We start from the raw sequence: 23,169 nt of genomic DNA on the forward strand, positions 1-23,169 counted from the left end.
GCTGCCACTGGAACTTCTCACCACTTGAGGAAATAGGGAGCGCATAAACAATATACAGCATTGTAGCTGGCAACTTTTGATGCTAGGCTTCTTCAGCTCATGAAACTTTAGGCCAATCATAGCTCTATTTCTCTTGGGGCCACGTGTGTTCAAAGCTTAATTTCCTACTCCAAAAAGGAAAAGCGTGCAAGACTATGTGTGAATGGAGGATGTAAGAGTGGGTCAGAATGTGAATGTATCTCAGCTTGTGACTGTATAGGAGTGTGAGCAAGAGGTGTTACAACATGAGTGTGAGATGGTATAGCCCATGTATTTGTCATTCTGTGTGAATACATAATTGGATCTGTCAGCATGCTTATGGATTTCATTGTGAAACTGCATATGAGTGAAAGAAGATTATGTTCGGAGTGTGAGGAATGAAAGAAGCTGGAGGAATTCGGCCCTTGAAGACCAGCTACAGTAGCAACACATAGCCTCAGGTAACCTTAAGGCCTTCCCACTTCATGCGCTCTACAGATACAGTGAGAAACATCACATGTCCTGAAGATGCTTGTCTATATTAGGGTGTTGTATCATCATCATCATCATCATTATATTATTGCATCTGATCTGCAGCACAGGTACTGAAATTATGTGGGATCCTGTAGAACAGGGGTCCCCAACCCCTGGGCTGCGGACCGGTAGTGGTCCGTGGCCTGTCAGCAACCGGGCCACAGGGGTGTGTGAAACCCCTCACCTTGGGTCTGCGGGGGGGTCCATGGGGGGGGAGGCGATCCATCCCCCCCCCGAATCCTTGCCGGCCCCGGCCAGCTCCGCTCCGTGGTGAGTCTGCGGAGCTGCCGATCAGCTCCGGCTGCTGGCGGACTTCCGGCCACTGGGATGCAAATAGCGTCCACTATGTGGACTCCATTTGCATCCCTCTTCTACAAGTAACAGGCTATGTAAATCTTTATTACATAGCGATTACTGCAAAGAATAGGGATGTCATTTGCATCCCAGTGGCCGGAAGTCCGCCAGCGGAACATCCCCCCCGGGCTGTGGAAAAATTGGACTGGTCCCTGGCGCCAAAAAGGTTGGGGACCGCTGCTGTAGAAGATCTGTGCTTATGCAGTCCACGTTGAAAGGGATAAATGTTTCTGCTAATATTTAGCAACATAGGGTGCTTCCAGATGGAGGGTTCCTAGCACTAATGATCAAGAAGACATTGTGCAGCAATTTTTTAAAAAAATCCTGAACGGATTTTCCACAGTAAGAAAAGAGACAGAAGACGCAGTAGGAAAACATGGGAGTGCTACGAATGGAAGACATAGTTGGCTAGATCCTCTGTAAAATTCCGGGAATACTCCAGGGTGATGGCATCATAAAAGCCTCCTGTGGAAGCACCCAAGCATAAAAAAAGAAATGTGGAGAGACAGCTATTTGAATTAAATTTGTGCTTGGCCATGGGGCCAAGCTCCTTCTCCAGGGAATCTTCCCTTGCCCTTTCATGATGCGTACAACTCTTGAAATTGGTATAAAAAGTAACTGTTTCCACCTGGTTCACAGTCTGGGATGGGGGCAGACAAGAAAAATCACCAGCAGCAGCAGGCTTGGAAAATGACAGCAGTTGAAGAGCAGAGTCAGATCCAAAGGGAGAACCTCATTTGAACGATGGTGAACTGCAACATAGGTGAAGCCCCTAGAGGGCCCGAAACGTGAACAAAGCCACAGAGCAGCACACATGCTCCCATCAGTACCTTAGCCATACAGGTACAAGCAAGCCTGCATCCCAGTCCAGAGGCTGCATAGTGAATAATTCCCGGGAATACTCCAGCTATTTCCTGCACAGGGTGTCTTAAATACAGGAGAAAATAGCACTCTGCATTTTAATTCTGCTTCTCTGGAAAGGCTGAGCCTGCTTTTGCTCTGTGCCCTCTACATTACCGGGATTGGGGCTGGGCAGGCAAGTTCTATACGAACCCCAAGCCCCCATTCCTTTTCTTCCCAGTTTTCTTTCCTAATTCTTTACTCTGAAAGGCTCTAACATTGTCCAGATCCTCCCTGTTGGCCTGGCTCATTCCGACCAGCTCTCTGTTATTGTTGTTCTGTTTTTGGGAAGGATTAGGGTGAGCCCCCTTCTCCCCCAGCCCCCACCCACATATGGGATCCACAAACGCACTCAGCATTTTCTGCTGCGCTCAGCAGAAATTCACTAAGAAAGGTCAGTGACCAAAGTGAGGGACGATCCATCATAAAATAAACTGTTTTTATTCCCCAGGATAAGGAAAGGGGGGTTAACAGGGGGTGGGAATGAAAAGAAAACATTGCATATACACACACATACACCCCCCTCCCCTTCCTGGCTTGCTCACTCTCTGTGTAAGGGCAGAACTTCCCTCATTTGCAGGAACGTTGCAGCAAAGCTCTCAATGTGATTATTATAATTATATCTTGACTAGAACTTTTTATAAACAGCCTCTTTGGAAATAATGCCTGGGCAGCCAAGTCTCCAGCTGAGTCCTGGATACATGGAAGAGGGTATCTCAGGGTGGGAGCAAAAGAAGGCTTACAATTTGTATGTGTGTGGGGATGGGGAGGATGGGATCGTGACTGTGCATTTAAGCGCCTGAAGTGCACCAAATGATGTGCACAGGATGACACGTGCACACGCGAGCGTATGTGAATTCATGCAGTTATTTCCACATAGGAAGAACGTCTGTCTGTGTGCATAGCTGCATGAGGATGTGTGTACTCACAAGTGTGTGGATAGGACACACGTCGCTGCCTGCTTATCAAAGCGGGCCACTGTGTGTGTATGTCTATAGCAGAGCTTGTTGAATCGTGAACGTGTGTGTACGTGTGTTGACATGAGAATCTATGTGAGCATGCTTGCATGTTTGGGAAGGCAGGGCTGCTCAATGAGCCTGACTTCCTCAAGTTAAAAGGCTGTGAAAACGTTATGGTTCCCATGGCGATAAGTAGGTCAATGCTGGCGCCTGTGAGGATTTTGCTCTGTGTTTCTTTGCCCTCAGCTTGTTATATTAGTCCCACAACTGTCCTCTCCCTCTCCCATTCCCCCCCACATCTCTCTCTCTCTCTGTCTCTCTCTCGCATTCTCTCTCATCGGCTGTTGTCTCCCTTCCCATGCTGTATTAGTCTTTCTCTGCCCATCCTGTACCCATGTATGAATATACTCACCCCCTTCTCCCCATCCCCATTCCTTTTGCCCTCCCTGCCCTTTGAAACAACCCTCTTCTGCTTGCTTGTGTGGCCTCTCCTGGGGCTGGACTTTGAAATCTGTTGAAAGGAGGCCTTTTTTTGCCAAAATAAACAGCCTGTCATGTTAAATTACTCTCTCTTCCTCTCTTATGTCCTTTAATTTTCTATTTCCCCCTCACCCCACCCCAGTATTTCAGGCTGGGGTCATTCTCTTGTTCTGCTGCTCTTTGTAGAGAGCTGAAGCCCTGGAAGCATCTGGCAGTGGGTGAGGGTTACCACCTGGGGATGTTTTTCAGAGCTGCAGATACTTTTCCACTCTATTGGTTACAATCTACAGACAGATGCTAGAAAGAGTGGGACATGACAGGGTGGGCAGTGATCCCTGCTTCCACTTTAACCAATAGCAGGCCACTACTGGAAATGGGTGTTGGTTCCAGACGGAGGGCTGCTAGTGCTAACACTCAAAAGGCATTGTGCAGCTATTCCGAATTTTTTTCCTTAACAGATTTTTCCTCGTAAGGAAAAAGATGGGATATGCAGATGAAAAACATGGAAGGGCTGCAATTGCAAGACAATGTCATCTGAACTTTTTGTAAAATTACATGAATGAAGCGGCGTGATTGCACAGTAAAGACCTGGTCTGGAAACACCCAGTGTAAAGCCATTGATCGGCTGGGATCACTGCCAGTTATTCTAATCCACACCTATCTTGGGATTCATTGGCTACGACCAATACTGTGTAGGAAGCCACTTTTACCCAACCCAACTCTAACCCACAGAAAGATGATAGCAATTCAGAGAGAAGAAAGTGGTACGATAGAAGCATCTTTGCCTGTGGTGTACACACTCATTCATTTTGCCCTGTTGTCGTCCCTGGTCTAAGAGGTTTTGAAGGTTTTTGAAGCCTGCAAAAGCTGTCTGACTAGGGGTGATAGAGCTATGTATGTATCCTCCCAGCAACTTTGCCTCAATCATGCTACCTTCATATCTGAAAAACAAAGTTACGTGTCTCCGGCTTAGCTTTGCTAAAGCATTCAGTCTGACTGATTTTGCAATCATTTGGCACTCCTGATTTCAATGGGAGCAGAAGATCTTGGATTTCAAATTGACTCTCTTGGAGCTCACCCACCTCAAAAATGAGCAAATGCTTCCATTGCAAAGCAACTTAGGGCACAGTTCTATGCACTGTAGAAAAAACTCCTACAACTCCCACCATTCCTCAGCCAGCATGTTTGTCTAAGCACAGGATTGCACCCTTATTCACAAGTTGCACCGATGGCTCAAACTGGGGAAAGCAGTTATCTGTTGACAAAGGGATTTCCAGGCCACTTGCTGGACTCTATTTAACAGGAACAGAGAATCCCTCTGTGTCCAGAAGAGCTAGCCAGAGGACCATACATACATACCTCCCTCCCTACAAGCTCCTTCTCTCTTGCCAGCTCCTTTACATGTTCATTCAAGCGCTTGGTCTCTTTCTGGTGGGCAGCCACTGCATCCTCAAACTGTGCCTGGAATGTGCGTAGCTCACTGGTGATACTGGCAACGGTGTTCTGCAATGAAGAAGCCACAGAAAGAGGCATGGCATAAGCTACCCTTGCTCCAGGGGTTCTGTAAAGATGCAAAATGTGGGGGCACACTAGCTGTAGCTGCTTTGCTACTAGCAGCCCCTTCAATGGTTCCCCACTATTCTTGTCCCACAGAACTCAGTTCTAGGGTAGTTAGCAGCATAGAGCATTTGAAATTTGCTGAGCACGGCAGGTACAGGGTAACAAGGTAGCAGACCTGTTTCAAGACCCCAGTGAAAATTCTTTTAAGCCCTGTGGTACAGTTTCTCTGCACAGAAGGGAGCTTAAATACTAGTCACCATGTGAAGGAAAACTGAACTCATTACACATAACAAAACTGTCCTCATTGGAATTACGCAAACAGGAAGGTGGCCAATGCAACCAAGCTATCTTACTGGTATCATGAAAAGGCCATATAGACATTGAACAAGGGTGTTTGGGTGACTAACACTTTTTGTAAAGGATGTCGCCACACGGCCCCCTTCAGCAATCACTACAAAAGCAATTAAAAACAGCTTTAGTTCAGTGGTGGCCAATCTCTCTCCCCACCCCCCCCCATTTGGCAGCCTTTCTTCAGACAAGTGAACTCCAATAGTTGAGATTGTACCACTCTAGTGAACGTTACATGTACACATGCAGGCTGATGACACACAAAAAGAGGCCCTTCTCACTTGCCTGCCACCAAGGGCAATTATGTTGGTTAGCATCTCTGGAATAAGCTTCCATCAGGGGTTTGCCAGGCCCCTTCTCTGCAGATCTTCAGGAAGGCTCTACGTGTTTTCACTGCCACCTCATAATCTGTGGACTGCAGGTTTCTTTGGCCTAACCTGTTTCTATGGTGTTCATAGTATTTCATCATATATTTATTTGTCTATTTGTATACTTCTGTATTGTATGTTTTTAAAATCCTGTATGCCACCCTGAGAGGATTTTACCTTAAAGGTGCCCTAAAAATAATTTTAAATCTCTGCCTCAGCCAGGAGGACCCAGGAACCTCATGCTCCTGTCCAGAAGGGCCACAAACCCCATGGTATGTGCCATCAAAGATAGGCGCTGTGTGCGCACTGGGGCTTGCAGGCTTGGCCTGCCTGTTCAAGGGCCCCTTTGGATACTGCCCACTGCTACCCTATACTAAAAGCATGACAGAAAATGGTAGTAACCGCAGGGCAGGATACAGTGTAGCATAGAAAGAAAACAGTGGGCCAGTTCGCACAATGCAACAGCCCATCACAGGTTAATTTACCCACGTGCCAGCCACCATTATGAATGTGCCAGCCCCGACTGGGTGGGTGTTGTCATGTCCTGTCATGTCGTGAGAACCCAGACGGTGCGGGTTATTTGAGGGTCAAACAACTCTCACATAACCCTAAAACAGACCGCCGGCTGGCTTTGGAGAACACGACAAGCCAGGGCAACCCCTGGTTGGGGTTTGTATATTTAGAATGGTGGCTGGCACACGTCACAGCTCCTCATGGGTAAATTAACCCACAATGCCCTGTCGTGTCATGCAAATCAGGTCAGTGATGTGGCCAACTGCCATCTGCATTGCAGCAGGAAAGATGTGCAGATGCTTTCATTTTTATGGCGGTGGATGAATTGTTGGTCCCATCATGAACACATCCTCCACCCATCACTAGTAAGAACTACTGGTTCCTCTCCAGCAGCATGAGTAGAGTTGACCTTGTTTCTCACTCTAAGCCAAAAATACTTGCCAATAACCTTCATCAATAGAATTTTGCAAGGTACTGTAAGGTACCTCCCATAACTTTAATATTTATTTAGGGTTTTTTCCTGTCTGTAACAGTTAATGATTCTACAGGATGAGCTACATTTTATAGAATCATAACATGCCAAAATGGAAAGTGACCTATTAGATCATACAGGCCACCCTGTCATAATATAGTGACTCCCTGGGCAAAATTTGGACACTAACTCTGGGTTTCACTAGAGATGCACAAAGTAGGACATAAGCATGTTTTGATTTCAAGCTGAAAACAAGCAGTATTCAAATAGGCTCAATATGAGCACAAGGGTTGGTGAGTTGATCTTAATTTCTCTTTGGAGGACAAGTAGGGTCCCATGCCAGCAATCTGTATCTGTAAAACTACATCAATTCAAAAGGGCAAAATCCAGATGTTAAGAGAAACATTCAGAACATCAGTGGGCAGAATTAGGGATGTATGAAAGTGACTTACCTTTTCGTGGATTCTGTTCATGGTGGCGGGGGGAGGCGTTCCGTCCCTCCCCCTGGAATCCTCGACGGCTGGCTGTGCTCCGCGGCGGCTCCGCGGAGCAGCCGGCCAGGCCCAGGCCAGGGCCGTCCGCAGCCGGATTTCCGGCCGCGGAGGGCTCTGGGTAACAAACAAAACAACAACACGCGTACGCAAATGGCGGCGGCTATGGCCCCGCCATCTGCGTTCCTTATTTTTCGTCGTCTTAGTGTACGTCAATATTTACGTAGACTAAGACAAAGAAAAGAAAGGGGAACACAAATAGCGTAGTGGGCGCTATTTGCATTCCCCTTTCTTTTCTTCGTCTTAGTCTACGTAAATATTGATGTAGACTAAGACGGCGAAAAATAAGGAATGAAAATGGCGGCGGCCGTAGCCACCACCATTTGCGTACGCATTTTTTTTTTAAAAACCCAGACGTGATAGGCTATGTAAGTCTTTACGTAGCCTATCACGTCTATGGGGAAAACAAACAAACAAACAGACACAGACTGCAAATGGCGGTGGTGGCAGCCATTCGGAAGACCAGCCGCCGCTGCTGCCACCACCGAAGCCGCTGCTGGAGCCGCCGCCATCCGGAACATCCGCCCAAGGTAAGTCTCGTCCCGGGGGGATCTGTGGGGGGCAGGGGGGTGGCAGGCCGTTCTGCGATGGATTTCGGGGGGCCGAATGCACTGGCATTCGGCCTCACCAAGATCTGTCGCGGAATTCTCTGACATCCCTAGGCAGAATGAATCTTTGGAACTGTAAATGGGGTAAGGTGGAGTGGGTGTCAGGGAGGGAGGAATAAAAATACAAACACTCTGCCTGCTATAACCCAAGGGTTGCAAGTTTCTTTCCCCCCATTGCCAGAGGCTCATCTAAATCAACAGAACTGTGACATGCAAATTAGTCTTCTAGTAAAAACTGTTAATTGGAACATTTGTTTCCTTTATGAGAAATGGCCTACTTGGCCCAGAAAAGAAGGACAATACAGGAAATGGAGCCAAAGGGTTTCATGGTGTTGGGAAATGGTGAGCAGGAGGAGGCTGACCTTTTGCTATTGCAACCTTATGGTAAGAAATAAGCTGGACCTTAGCGGAATGCTAATACTTCAGACCACTTTCAGTGGGAACAATTGAGGGTAGGGCTGATACCAATCATGCTTTTTTTGGAGTCTGGTTTAGAATTGGGCTCATGATAGGTCGCATCAAGCAGTTGTCCCTGAAGATGGACTGTATTGTAATGAAGTTCAAAGAGATATAGCACATCATGACATAATAAACATCTGGAGTACTGTGTCCAGTTCTGGGCACCACACTTTAAGAAGGATGCACACAAGCTGGAGAGGGTTCAGAGGAGGACAACAAAGATGATCAGGGGACTGGAAACAAAGCCCTATGAAGAGAGACTGAAAGAACTGGGTATGTTTAGCCTTGAGAAGAGAAGACTGAGGGGAGATAGGATAGCGGTCTTCAAGTACTTGAAAGGTTGTCACAGACAGGAAGGCCAGGATCTCTTCTCGATCATTCCAGAATGCAGGACACGGAATAATGGGCTCAAGTTACAAGAAGCCAGATACCGTCTGAACATCAGGAAAAACTTCCTGACTGTTAGAGCAATATGACAATGGAACCAATTACCTAGGGAGGTAGTGGGCTCTCCCATAGTGGAGGCATTCAAGATGAGGCTGGACAGCCATCTGTCAGGGATGCTTTGACTTGGATTCCTGCATTGAGCAGGGGGTTGGACTCGATGGTCTTGTAGGCCCCTTCCAACCCTACTATTCTATGATTCTATGATTTAAAGCAGAGAATATTTGACATATATAAACAAAGACCTTGTCAGAGAGATGTTTAAAATAGGATTCAATATGGCTGCTGTTAATAATCAGGAAACAAAGTCTTTCCAAAAGGATGAACGGGGTGAGGAGTGAACCACAGTTGATTTATGTGAATCTTCTATATCCTGTATCTTTACGCCCTATCTCCCAATTAAACTAAAGAAGGTCCTGGTTCAAATCTCTGTATGGAGGCAAAGGTGGTACTTGCAACATACCTGAAATCCAGTTGTGATTAAGGCAATGCTACAGCACTTGGAAATATCTAAACAGGGTTGATCTTGGATAATTTGGATCTTGTTTCCAATTAAAATGCCAGTTATCTCCCAGCATACCTTCAGTCCCACCCATTCACCCCTTTCAAGCTCTAGAAGGGTCATGCATGTGCATGGTAAACCTCTCAGCTCATTTAGAGAAGTAGCCTCATGCAGGAGCATGAGATACAAGTGTCAGAAGAGATGCTCAGCTATTCTTGAGAGGCATCCAGGATGTATGTCCCCAAAAGGGTTGCTGCCACAAATACAGCTAGAAGGCAGAGTGTGAGTGAAATGGAAAGTGAGAAGCGTGGAGGAACAAAGATATAGGAATACAGGAAGCTGCTTTATAGCAGGTCAAACTATTTGTCAATCTAGCCCAGTATTGTCTACTCTGACTGGCAGCCTCTCAGGGACTGAACCCGTGAGATGGATATGGCAGGTGGGGAGGGAAGCAGATATAGCAGCTGCAGTGGCAGGTGGGCAGTGGCAGGAGAGCTTGCACCAGCGCTGGGCGGTTGACTGAACCGCACAGCATCTAAGGGCCTTGTTTGATGGCCGGGGTGCAGAATCTCAGGCCCATGGGCTAAATCCGGTCCTCCTGGGGTCACAGTCGGGCCCTCTTAAGTTCCTCAGCTGGCCCCACCCCTTTCCCTTGACTGCCAAATTGTTTGGTGGTTTCCTGGCTTTTCTGCAGCTTTCCCCCATTCTAAAAGTGTGAAATGCCTCTCCTAAGGCTTAGTTACTGGCTGTAAGAGCTTTAAGCTACAATGGGGGGGGGGGGGGATTTTTGGACCCACCCCCTTTGCCTTTGGCCCCACCCACCAGTGGAATCCAGCTTCCAAGAGCTTTTCTGAAGTTAAATTTGGCCGATGGGCTGAAAAAAAAAGGCTTTCCACCCGTTTTATGGTCAGCTGATATCAAACCCTCATGCATTCCATGAATAGGAAACGTATATTAAACCTGTTGTTCCAAGTCCCCAGTAAATTACATTGCTTAGTATAGTTAGATCTTTAGCTCACCAGCAACTGTGAAATTGGGATATTTTTCTAGTTCTTTTTTCTACTTATCCTCCAAATGTTTACTAGGCTTTACAAAGGCTATCTCCACTCCCTGCCCCAATTTTCTACAAAATTTTCTTCATTATTCAAGCATGAGCAATTCTAATGAGATAAACAAATATTGCTTTCAACCTGCAGATAAATACTGACCAGTCTGGGACCTTCAAGATGTCTCTGTCCCTGTGTAAACTTCTCCATTGCTCTTATTCTTTGGCCATATTACTTCTCACAATACTCTCCTAGACAGTACTGGGGTGGGTTTACATTCACACATCCCCCCCTCCCAATCTTTATCTTTATTCTCATGGAGGGCCCTTCTCTAGGAGATTGACTCATGGATACGGAATGCCTCCTAGTGCTATCAAAGCAGCAGCACTCCAAAATGTTGGCCTAACCCTGGCTACAGGATATAGCCTACACAGGTAAGACACCACTGGACTCTTCACCTAAGCCAAAATCACCATAACATACATTAGAGTTAAAAATACTTAATATAGTCCTTTGGTATTCTGGGGTTCAGATTCCTGCTGAGCCATGATCTCACATGGGGACATTATTCGGCAAATCCCACTTTCTCAGTCAAGATCAGTTATATCATTTATAAAATGGGTACAGCTGTCACCTACATCTCAGGAGTTGTTGTGACAAATCAGTAAGGAAATGTCACTGCTCATCTTACTCCTCAGGTGTAGGATAGGTTATAAAGTGAACTGTTTCTAGACTGAAGGAGACTTGTGAGCTCATACAGTAACTAACTGTAACAGACAAAAGCCCTATGCAAGTGTTCTTCTATTCATGTGATTAGAATTGTGTGAAGGGAGAGCAGGAGACACGCAGGAGACCACCCTCTCATGCTGCCTACACAAGAACCGCTGGGTACATTCACCCTCCAGCACACAGAGGGTGGCGGGGCCAGCTGTGGGAACATGACAGAGGGAGTGGAGCTAGGTAACACATCCTCAGTCTTGCCTGCATCATGTGAGAAGAGCACAGGCCTACATTCCAGATCAGGGATGCAAAACTGTGCCTGCCACAAGGCCTTTACTGTGGTCCCCAAGGGTGCCCTGATCATCTCCCCTCCCCGCCAAATTCACCACCATCTGCACTCTTCACTCCCTCCCCCAGAGATCCTCATGCACGTTGCTGGTGTGTGCATGTGCATGTGTGTGTGCGTGTAGCCCCCAACCCGAAAAGGTTGTGCACCCCTGTTCTAGATGGCTAGCTGTGTTCTCCTGTTGCAGCAATCACAGCAGAGTGTCTTGTGGGACTTCAAAGACTAACTGATTTAGTTTACCATTTCAGCTAAAGTGGGCCCTGGCATAAGCTACAAAAAATCAGGTAGTCTTTATGGTGCCACACAACTCTTTGCTAATTTAATTATAAAAGGGGGGGGGGGTCGTCTTTTATGAGAGAGAGGACCATGGGGCAAGTGGATCCTCTAAGTTAGAAAGAAGCAAAGGAACACCAACTGATAAGACCTCAAGTGACATCAGAAGAACGACTGCTTATGATGATACCTCTGCCTGCCGCCATGTCACAAGCGTCTTGTATTAGAGTTGAATTTCTGTGTGTCATCATACGGCTGTTAAATGCATAGAGAAAAAAGTTGTCAGCTTGATTGGTGAATTTGGTAGCCAGGCTCAGGGAAGAGCCAAGCAACCAAACCTGGTTACTCTCCTTTATTTTTGTCTCGTTTGGTTTTTCTTTTGACTATTCTGAGTCAGACCACGTCAGGATTCAGCCCCAGTAACATCCACTTACATCAGGAAACCTATTTATTTTCTTTCAAAAAACACACACACTAGCTTCCCTTTCAGTATGCTGCATACTGAGGGCTTGCTATCGAAGTGTGATTGTTCACTCTTCTCTTTTAAATGGGATGCAGGTGACAGGGAAGCAAAGGATCACTACCCTACTGGAAAAAGCAGAAATAATAAACACACAATCCTTCAACTCCTGTGGAAAAAAAGCACTGGCAAGGAGTGTGGTTCCCAGAGTGGAGCAGGGAGACTCCTGCTTCCCTTGCTGAGTTTGTGAGGCTCTGTTTTGCCATCTAGGCCGAAGGGAGCTCCCCTGGGGATGCAGGGAGGGGGAGCTCCAGGAAATGAGATGCTCTTGGGCAAGATCTTTTCTTCTGGTGCCAGGAACTTGCTCACTGCGTTGCAAGCCACACACACGCTTCTCCAAGGAGGAGAGAGATCGGACCATGCATGGAACGCGGCCATGCAGCTTCCAGCTATGAATTGCAACATCCCCTGCCCCTGGGGAGGAGGGTCTGGCTTGGATTCACTGCCTCGCCCTACTCTGTCCCAGCCTGTAAGAGTCCTCCCCTGTCATGTACGACCCTGCAGAAAAAAGGCTTACTGTATCACCCACAATCTTACTGTCCCAGATGGGCCACAATCCTCGACACAGCTCAAAATTATTCCATTGAGTGAGAATGTAGAGGGCTAGCAGCTTTAGAGCTGGTGGACTAAAGCAGGAGAGATTGCCAGTAAATCCCAGTGATAGGGCAGGTCACATCCATTCCTGTCATTCTGTGCTGCTCTGAGCAGTTTGGGGTGGGGTTGTTGTTTACAGTCCTTCGGGGAAATTATTTGTTTTAAAGCTGGCTTTCCTTTGGTTTCCCAGTCAATCTTTCCAGCTGAAATGCTTTTCAAATTTGTTCTGGTAGGGGTTTCTCACCCTTGTTGTGCTGTTTGTTTGCTTTGTCTTAAGAGGCTGGGCCTTATGAGCTTGTGAACTGATCTCTCCAGAGATATGATAGGGCCCCAGCTGATATTGCCAATGTGTTTTTTATTTAAAGGCAGAACCAAACAATCCCACGTTGGGCTATTAAAAAAGCAAGCAAGCAAGCAGCGCATGATGGGAAACAAATTGAGGAGAGAGCCAGCACAAGTCTGAATCAAGAAAAGCCTGGGGCAACAGTGTCACCACTGCTGTACATCAGCCTTCCCCAACCGCATCGGCTGCGAGATGCTGGAAGTTGTAGTGCAACACATTTGGTGGGCACTAGGTTGGGGAAGATTACTGTCCTTCCTCATAATATCACCAGCATCTACTGCCTGATCCTTTTCTCCTTCCAGAGTTAATCACACCACAGTATACAGATCAAAATAACAGGCTTTGTCTGCACCAACAGTCTTCTTTTCGAAAAATTCCCAGGAACAACTGTGGAACTTAGTACTTAATTTTCAATGGGTTGTATCCAGTTGGGTCATTCTGCCAGCAGGAAGGAACTGCTGATGGAATGGATTTCCCCCTCCCTCCTGCAGCCCCCGCATGTGCCCCAAATCTGCTCTGAAGGGTCCCCCAACCCTCCAGAGCAGACTTGGGGCATGCAAAGGGGGAGGCCAGGGAAATCCATTGTGTGAGCAGACATCTGGTCAGATGAGGTCTGGATCCAACCCATTACCATCCCCTAATTAATTCTCAACTTAAACTTTTTTTAACAAAGGAAGAAAGTGAGGCCACACCTAGATGAAATGGTAGAAGAACCTTGACCAGGTTTCTTCAGGGTTTTTTTCTTTTAATGTGCTACTGTGGAGAGCGGAGGTAGAAAAGCCCTTTTGCATGAGTAGAATTCTGCTTCCATTTATTTGGTACTGTAACTACCTACTTTGAAAGGTCACATATTTTTAAAGATGGGTCCACTTCTATGATCTGATCCAAATGTCTGAAGATCAAGTACAAAAGTCCTTTATGAATATTCTAATGTATATATATGGAGTAGTCAATGATATTAACTTGAAACTACTGCCTCCAGCAAATAAAAATGGATCTCAATCAGCTAACAATATGAAAGCAGACAGTAGAACATGAAAATATGTATAGCCCCCCGCCCCCTGCAAAAGCTGTGAAATGTACCGAAGGGCTTTACACCCCTAAGAACATAAGAGTCATGCTGGATCAGACAATGGTTGTGGGAGGGGGTTAAAAACCTTTCTGCACATACTGTTTCCCTGATCTAAATTACCCCTCCTTGAAGCTATGAGGGAAAAACAGCTGGGTTCACACTACATAAGCTGCATGTGTTGTGAGCCATGTTTGTTTCAGAGTGGCTTACTGTGTTGTCCAAACTCAGCCAGAGTGGCTTGTGCATGGTTAACAAACCAGCATGGTGTAGTGGCTAGAGTGCTGGACTGGGAGTCGGGAGATCTGGGTTCTAGTCCCCACTCGGCCATGGAAGCCCACTGGGTGACTTTGGGCCAGTCACATACTCTCAGCCCAACCTACCTCACAGGGTTGTTGTTGTGAGGATAAAATGGAAGAGGAGGAGGATTATGTACGCCACCTTGAGTTCCTTGGAGGAAAAAAGGCGGGACATAAATGTAATAAATGTAATGTAATGTAATGTAATACTGGGTTTGGACAACATGACAAGCCACTCTGAAACAAACATGGCTTACAACCCACTGTGGCTTATTGCATTGTGTGAACCCAGTCTGGTGGTGATGAGCTTAAGAGAGAAGGAGAGACAGACTGGGTTTGGACAATCAGAGGAGGAAAAGAAGCCACCATGTTTTTTTCCCCTGCCCCACATGTGCCGTTCACGCACCTGCCATTTCCTTAATTACCCTCCCCGCAGCATGAGTTGCTGTGTTTCCTGATCCCAGCAAGGTGGATGGTGGGGGTGGCTTCCAAACCCCCCTCTTAACCCCTACAAGAAGCCATGGATTGTGGGATGGTTTGGAAGCCACCCCTACTGTGCAGCTTGTCAGGTCCGGATGACATAGCAACCCACATGTGGCAAGGGTAATTAGGGAAATGGCAGGCACATGGGCAGCATGGGGAAAAGAAGCCAGGGTGGTGTCTTTTCCCCCACTGATAGTCTGCGCCTGGCCACAGTGTGGGGAGGCTGTCTCCAACTACCACCTGCATGCAGTTCCTGGGAGATTTCCTCAAAAGGAATGCAGCTGTCAATGGGAAAAAGATTGCCCACTCCTGGATCAGACTAGTAAGTATGCATAGGGCTACAGCCTTTTTATTGCTATTGTTATGCAGCTGGAATTAGAAACTCTTGTTTGCCCATTACAGCTTTTCCCAACTTGGTGTTCTCCAGATATGCTGGATTACAACTCCCATCATCCCCAGGCAACATAGTAGTTCCAGGATAAGGTACAGAGTCATGGCCAATGGCCATGCTGACAGGGGGTGATGGGAGTTGTAATCCAGCATATATGGAGAACACCAACTCCCATCATTCCCAGGCAACACAGTAGTTCCAGGAGTCATGGCCAATGGCCATGCTGACTGAGGGTGATGGCAGTTGTAATCCAGCATATCTGGAGAACACCAAGTTGGGGAAGGCTGCTGTATTATATATCACCCAGAGATCTATCAGTAGTCCCAATTTACTTTCTGTGCACCTGTGAGGAGGCATTAGGGGTCACTATACTATCCCCTAGGTATTCCTGGTTGCCTAGCAGCAGTAGCCAGCCACAGTTAGGGCTGGTTAAACAGAAGAAAAGGGAATCAGGAGAGGGGCTCTTTAAATGGATCCAGGACTCTGGGGGAGAAGGAAGAGGTGGGGCAGAAGCACAGGATAAAAGCCTGAAGGCTGGAAACTCAGAGGAAGAGTAAAGAAACTCAGGAAGAGCTGCTGAAAAGAGCAACTAGAAGGAATAAAGATTAGAAGGTAAAGAAGGGGATAGGAGGAAGGGGAGAAGAGCAGCTAGGTTGCTTGAAGACCAGGGACCTAAAGCAGAGGAGGGGCTGCTAGCAATCCCAGAAGGGACCTATCTGTGCAATCAGAAGCCTACAGGAACAGGTGGATGAGAAAAGACTGGCTTAATTCCCCAACAAGCTGAGGAACACATCATCCTGACTCTCCAACTATTCATCAGCTTCAAGCAGCAGTATGTAAGCAGTCCCTCAGATTCTACAGCTACTTGCACTGTACACCTTCAGCCTGCTCCAGTAGGTACTTACCAGTATTGCCTTGAAAGCATCCATCCCAGTCTGGCAGCTACTTACCTCATGCTGTAACTTTGTTTCCAGGATTCTGCAGATACTTTCTATTATTGATCAAGAGACTATGTACCTTATCCTGGAACTACTTACTACAGATACCAAGAGGGGATTCTGGTCCTGCAGCTGATTTGAGTGATCCTGTGCTATAGCAGGAACTAATAAAGTGTATAATTGCTGCATTGATATGGTCCCTATAGTCATTTGGGATGGAAAGAGGACAGAGGGACATATTCCCCTTGGCAGAGGGGGCACACTTTGTGACAGCACCCTTGAATTAGATGGTCCTTTTGCAATATCAGCCTAGAAAGGACCAATATGTTTCTTTATTTAAAGGCAAGATGAAGCATTTATTTATTTATTTATTGCATTTATACCCCGCCTTTCTCCCTCTCGCAAGGAACTCAAGGCGGCTTACATTATCCTCCTCCTCACCGTTGTATCCTCACAACAACAACCCTGTGAGGTGGGTTGGGCTGAGAGTCTGTGACTGGCCCAAAGTCACCCAGTGAGCTTCCATGGCCAAGTGGGGACTAGAACCCGGATCTCCCGGCTCCCAGTCCGTCACTCTCACCACTACACTACACTGGCATTGTCATTCTGATACTGTATTCATACCCCAGCTGCTTTCTTCCCTGGAACAGAAGAGAAAACCTTGTAGTTTCGTCCTAACTTGGCTCCAATATGTTGCACTGTGTGCATGCATGCAGTATACACACACAGAGTAGCACAGGAATTGCACATGAGTAAGTGCTGGCAAGGAATGGCTCTATCTAGCCTCTTCACAGGGCTCCAGCCCTTCATCACAAACAGAACTGTTGCGGGAGGCTGCAGCTGATCTGTTTGCAAGGAAGTGCCGTAGCCTGCAATATGCAACACTTCCCTGTCAATAGATCTACTTGTGAGGAGTAAATCTGGTTGTTTGCCAGCCCAATAATGAAGAACCTTTTGGTGGAAGCAGATCTACCTGGGGTCAATGTAGACAAGATGGCTGTAGATCTGTGACTGAATCTCTGCTGGGTATCTTATGTGAAAATATGCTGGGGTAGAAGGGCAGCACTGGATTAGAAATACGGTGCTGGAGGAGGGGGAGATGAACTCTTATGGGTAACTATGTTCTTGTTCTCTCTTAAGAACCTCAACAGAGAGTGTAGGCGGGGATAATCTTAAAGTAAGGTCATTTATTTATTTATTCATTTCTATACCGCCCAATAGCCAAAGCTCTCTTGGTGATGACCATCACCAAGAGAGGTGATGGTCATCACTACCATCACCTCTCTTTCAGTCTCCCATGCATTCACATACATATCCATTCTATCTCCCCCGCCCCAGCTTCCTTCCTTCCTCTCTCGACTATCCCTACAGTGGCCACTTATGAACTGCCCCCCTCAAAGAAGAAAAGGAAATACATCACCAAAAAAAAAATGGAGATTTGCATAATATATGCTAATGCATATGCACAGATGCAAATTTAGAAATAATTATAATTTAAAGAGAAATACAGTACATCTCACCATACTGTGGAAGATTGTGACCCAGTGACCTGTATGCTGTGCAGGTGCTCTCTGTTGATAGGCAACAATTCTTAGGGTTCATTATCTTTAAACTGGAACTAGACAGGACTCCCCTTCAAACAGGGGATGGTTCTCTGGTAGCACTTCAAATAGAGGACTGTCTTCTTTAAAAGAGGACCCATGGCCACCCTAAATCCTACTTATACTCCCCACCAAGGGCTTGTTGGGCACTTGTGGCCTGCAGTCATCCCCATGCAGCCTCTGCCACAAGAGTAAGATGGGTGGGGAGGGGGAGAGAGAGACACTGGGAGGCTTGCAGGCCCACACAGGAGCTCACAGGCCCAGCTATGGAGTTTGGTAACTAGAATGGCTTTCTGAAGAACATTGCACTGCTCTGGCCACCCCGCTCTGTGGCTGGACATCTGAGACTGTGTGCGCACCTGCCTCCCAGTCCCTCTGTGGCAACATCAGCATCTGGTACGTGGAAGTATGGAAAGACCTGGGGTGGGGAGGCAGTGGAGCCCACATACAATAAGGCCAAAGGCTGCATCTGGCCCATGGGTTGCCCTCCTCTGCTTTAGAGTGCTAGAAAAACTTTCTATTTCTTAAAATCGCAAGTAATTTTTTTTATCTGCCATGGCTGGCTTTGTGCTAACCAGTTATCTCTCAGCTCCAATGTGCCTAACTTGTAAAGTATGAGTATTACCTGGCTGCATTTGAGCTGGTCTTTGTGCAGCTCAGCTGGCCGTTAATAAGAGATTTGTACTAGAATCCCTAATCTGTAGTAACTCAGATTTAGTTTTGTACTTGTGCATGCAGTTCAAGGGGAACAGTAGGCAATTGGCTCAACCCCGAGACACCATTTTGCACCTGACTCTGCCCCCAAATCCTATTTTGCACCTGGCTCCAGTTGGTGGCCCTTGGGGTTCTAGTAAAAGCAAAGTAGGTCTCACAGGTCTTGCATCTGCCAAACCAAGGCATACAGTACAGTACACAAGAACCCAGATATGCTCCCCTTTATAATAGGCAGAAGTCTACAATTTTTGATTGAGCTTGCTAGCCAAGCCAAAAATTGTGATCACCAGGTTCTTCCCCCTCCTGAGGAACCCCCACCCCCCAGTCTTTCCAGCAGAAAAAAGCCAGCAGGGAGCATGCCAGCTTGGCCGCTGCTGGGAGGAGGTGCCCTGAGTACCTCCACTCAGCAATTGCCAAGCCACCCCCCTCGTGGCCTTTCTGGCTGTAAAGACAGCCAGCTGGCTTAGCCACTGCTGGGTGGAGGTGCTCAGGGAGGCGCCGCCCACTAGCAACCAAGAAACCCCCCCCACCCCCCCATTCATTTTTCATGAAGGAAAGGCTGACGGGGGGGGGGGGGTGCTAGCTTCAGCACTTCAAGGCAAAGCACCTAGAAAATACAGCGTCCAGCAACAAATACAGTGGCCAATGAGTGAGCATGAACAAAACTTATCCACTGACGGAATTTGGTGGAGATGGTGAGGGGACCAGAGCAGAAAATATTCCTGAAATGAATATCCAGGTATTCCATCAATGGTACTCCTAAGACAACATTTCTAGATTTTGGAAAAAAGAAAATACCTGAAATGTTATCACTTTATTGCATTATAGTAAACTAAAATATGAGTTCCAGAGATTTATGAAAATAAAATAAAACTATTAGTGGTTGGGAGTAAAAACAAAATAAATGTCTACATGGAGGCCAACAAGCTTAGAAAACTATTGTTTCAGAATGGTTAAACCATCGTATTTTCTGCCAGACCTTCACCTTTTGCAGAAGGATGGCATATGAAAGTAATATCTAAAATATTTTATTAATCATGACTGAGAATGAATGTTCACAGATCTCTGCCACAATACAACAAACTTCAGAAAAATGGACCCCCCCCCCCCCCCCGAAACCATCTTCACCTTCTGCAGGCTTTATTGAGCTGAATATTTTGTGAATCAAAGCTACCTGATAAAGCAAACTGATTGCTGAGCTGTTGGATTTAAGTTTGTTTTGTTGTGGTTGTTTCTATTTATCTTAGATATCTTCAGATACAATCTTATGGCCCCTAGACAGGGAGAGAATGGCACTAGCTGCCTCTCTGAGGTCACAAAGCCAACCTCTGAGGGGAGGGAAGGGAAAGGCGGCATGCCGGTGGGCAAGGAGGGGTGGTGACAGCTTATGCTGTATTCCCAGGCTTCCCCAGCCTCCTTCCCTCCCCCACACCTCAGCCCATCTAGCTAAATTGCAGAACAGGAGGTACAGTGGAGGTGACGATTGCCTCCACTGTGCCTCCCGCTCTGCAGTAGATACTCGTAAGCTTCTGAGTTCTGAGGCTTACAAATATCAAGGGCAGATTCAATAGGACTGCACCTTAACTTATCTTTCTGCTGAAAACTTCAGTAAAGGTAATTAAAAAAAAATACAGTTGAGCTACTGTAGTTAGCCTCTAAATGATTCCTACCGCAGCAACAAAAAGTTTTTCTTTTTAAATTTATATCCTTCTACTTAAAAGAAGAGCTCAAGGAGAGTTGCAGCCATTCAAAATTCCATGCAAAAGCAATACAGCAATCAATAAACAGATTAAGCCCTGCAATAGAATTATCAGCAAGAATTCAAATCAACTTCTTCCTTATGTCAGCAAGAACAAAACATATCTTTCTTTACCATTTTTCTAAATAGCCCTTAAAGACCCAACCTGGCTGGCTTCCATGGAGAGGGAGTTCCATAAAGTGTGGTGTATATGGAGAGAGAAAATCTATCTCCCCTCCCTCCTACAATTGTAAAGAATGTGGGAATGAGATGTTATCATATGATCTACATGACCCAAAAGAACTGTGAGGAAGGAGACTCTGCCACTGCTGCACTCTTTGCCACGGATAAGTCTCAAATGACAATGCTCACCTTATCCTGCTCCTGGCGGTTCAGAGCTTCAAGCTTCACCCGGTCAGTCTCTGACCTGAGAACTGTGAGTTCCCGTTGTGACTCACTGAGCTTTTCCAAAAGTAGATTCTTCTCTGCTTCCTTCTGAGTCATAGCCTGGAGATAGAGAGAAGGGAAACTCCTGGCCACTGTAGCCCATGCATTGGTAACCTCACATTTATATTATTGTAATGAGCTTTATCTCCTTCATGGATCACTGCCTTCTTGTGGCGAAGGGGCTTGCGTAACTCAGTGAAGCCATAAGCTATGCCTTGCAGGGCCACCCAAGATGGACAGGTCATGGCAGAGAGTTCTGACAAAATGTGGTCCACTGGAGAAGGAAATGGCAACCCACTCCAGTATTCTTGCCAAGAAAACCCCATGGAACGTATCACAAGGCTAAAAGAGATGACGCCGGAAGATGAGCCCCTCAGGTCGGAAGGTGTCCAATATACTACTGGGGAAGAGCAGAGGGTATTTCCAAGTAGTGCCAGAAAGAGTGAAGCGGCTGGGCCAAAGCTGAAAGGACACTCAGTTGTGGATGTGTCTGGTGGGGAAAAGAAAGTCCGATGCTGTAAAGAACAATATTGTTTAGGAACCTGGAATGTCAGATCAATGAATCAAGGTAAGCTGGAGGTGGTCAAACATGAGATGGCAAGATTGAACATCGACATCTTGGGAATCAGTGAACTAAAATGGACAGGCATGGGCAAATTTAATTCAGGTGACCATCATATCTACTACTGTGGGCAAGAATCCCTTAGAAGAAATGGAGTAGCACTCATAGTCAACAAAAGGGTGGGAAAAGCAGTACTGGAGTACAATCTTAAAAATGATAGAATGATCTCAGTACGAATCCAAGGCAAACCATTCAACATCACAGTAATTCAAGTCTATGCCCCAACCACTGAGGCCGAAGAAGCTGAGGGTGATTGGTTCTATGAAGACCTACAACACCTTCTAGAACTAACACCAAAAAAAGATGTCCTCTTCATCATAGGGGATTGGAATGCTAAAGTAGGAAGTCAAGAAATCACCGGGATAATAGGCAAGCATGGCCCTGGTGTACAAAATGAAGCAGGACAAAAGCTAATAGAGTTTTGCCAAGAGAACACGCTGATCATAGCAAACACTCTTTTCCAACAGCACAAGAGGCGACTCTACACATGGACATCACCAGATGGTCAATATCGAAATCAGATTGATGTCCTTTGCAGCCAAAGATGGAGAAGCTCTATACAGTCAGTAAAAACAAGACCTGGAGCTGACTGTGGCTCAGATCATGAGCGTCTTGTTGCAAAATTTCAGCTTAAATTGAAGAACATACGGAAAACCACTAAACCATTCAGGTATGACCGAAATCATATCCCTTATGAATATACAGTGGAGGTGAGGAATAGATTCAGGGATTAGACCTGATAGACAGAGTGCCTGAGGGACTATGGACGGAGGTCCGTAACATTGTTCAGGAGGCAGCAACGAAATCCATCCCAAAGAAAAAGAAATGCAAGAAAGCAAAGTGGCTGTCTGATGAGGCTTTACAAGTAGCTGAGGAAAGAAGGGATGTGAAAAGCAAGGGAGAAAGGGGAAGATATATCCAACTGAATGCAGAGTTCCAGAGAATAGCAAGGAGAGACAAGAAGGCCTTCTTAAATGAACAGTGCAAAGAAATCGAGGAAAACAACTGAATGGGAAAGACTAGAGATCTCTTCAAGAAAATCGGAGATCTCAAGGGAACGTTTTGTGCAAAGACGGGCATGATAAAGGACAAAGAAGGCAGGGACCTAACAGAAGCAGATGACATTAAGAAGAGGTGGAAAGAATACACAGAAGAACTATACAGGAAAGATCTGAATGTCCCTGATAGCCATGATAGTGCGGTCACTGAACTTGAGCCAGACATCCTAGACAGTGAAGTCAAGTGGGCCTTAGGAAGCATTCCTAACAACAAAGCTAGCGGAGATGACAGTATTCCAGCTAAGCTATTTAAAATCCTAAAAGATGATGCTGTTAAAGTGCTGCATTCAATATGCCAACAAATTTGGAACACTCAACAATGGCCGCAAGACTGGAAAAGGTCAGTTTACATTCCAATTCCAAAGAACGGCAACGCCAAAGAGTGTTCAAACTACTGCACAATTGCGCTCATTTCACATGCCAGCAAGGTGTTGCTCAAAATCCTACAAGCTAGGCTTCAGCAGTATGCGAACCGAGAACTACCGGAAGTACAAGCTGGGTTTCGAAGAGGCAGAGGAACTAGAGATCAAATCGCCAACATTCGCTGCATCGTGGAGAAAGCAAGAGAATTCCAGAAAAATGTCTATTTCTGCTTCATCGACTATGCTAAAGCCTTTGATTGTGTGGATCACAACAAACTGTGGCAAATTCTTAAAGAGATGGGAGTACCAGACCACCTTACCTGTCTCCTGAGAAACCTGTACGAGGGTCAAGAAGCAACAGTAAGAACCAGACATGGAACAACCGAGTGGTTCAAAATTGGGAAAGGAGTACGACAAGGCTGCATATTGTCACCCCGCTTATTTAACTTATATGCAGAGTACATCATGAGAAATGCCGGGTTGGATGAATCAGAGGTCGGAATTAAGATTGCTGGGAGAATTATCAACAACCTCC

General features: G+C 46.3%; 1 protein-coding gene across 1 annotated transcript in view; it reads right to left on the minus strand.

The window, feature by feature from the left end:
- Positions 1 to 23,169, minus strand: part of CROCC2 (ciliary rootlet coiled-coil, rootletin family member 2) — a 148,074-nt gene that overhangs the window by 47,804 nt on the left and 77,101 nt on the right. Inside the window, exons 22-23 of the mRNA XM_084842016.1 lie at positions 20,518 to 20,652; positions 4,605 to 4,748 (exon numbers count right to left, since the gene is read on the minus strand). Of these exons, the coding sequence (XP_084698142.1) occupies positions 4,605 to 4,748; positions 20,518 to 20,652 (279 nt within the window). The remainder of the gene's footprint in view (positions 1 to 4,604; positions 4,749 to 20,517; positions 20,653 to 23,169) is intronic.

The sequence above is a fragment of the Heloderma suspectum genome, chromosome 3 (genome assembly GCF_057233095.1).
Source record: "Heloderma suspectum isolate Gila_16-S chromosome 3, 16-S_ref, whole genome shotgun sequence".
Classification (NCBI taxonomy): domain Eukaryota; kingdom Metazoa; phylum Chordata; class Lepidosauria; order Squamata; family Helodermatidae; genus Heloderma; species Heloderma suspectum.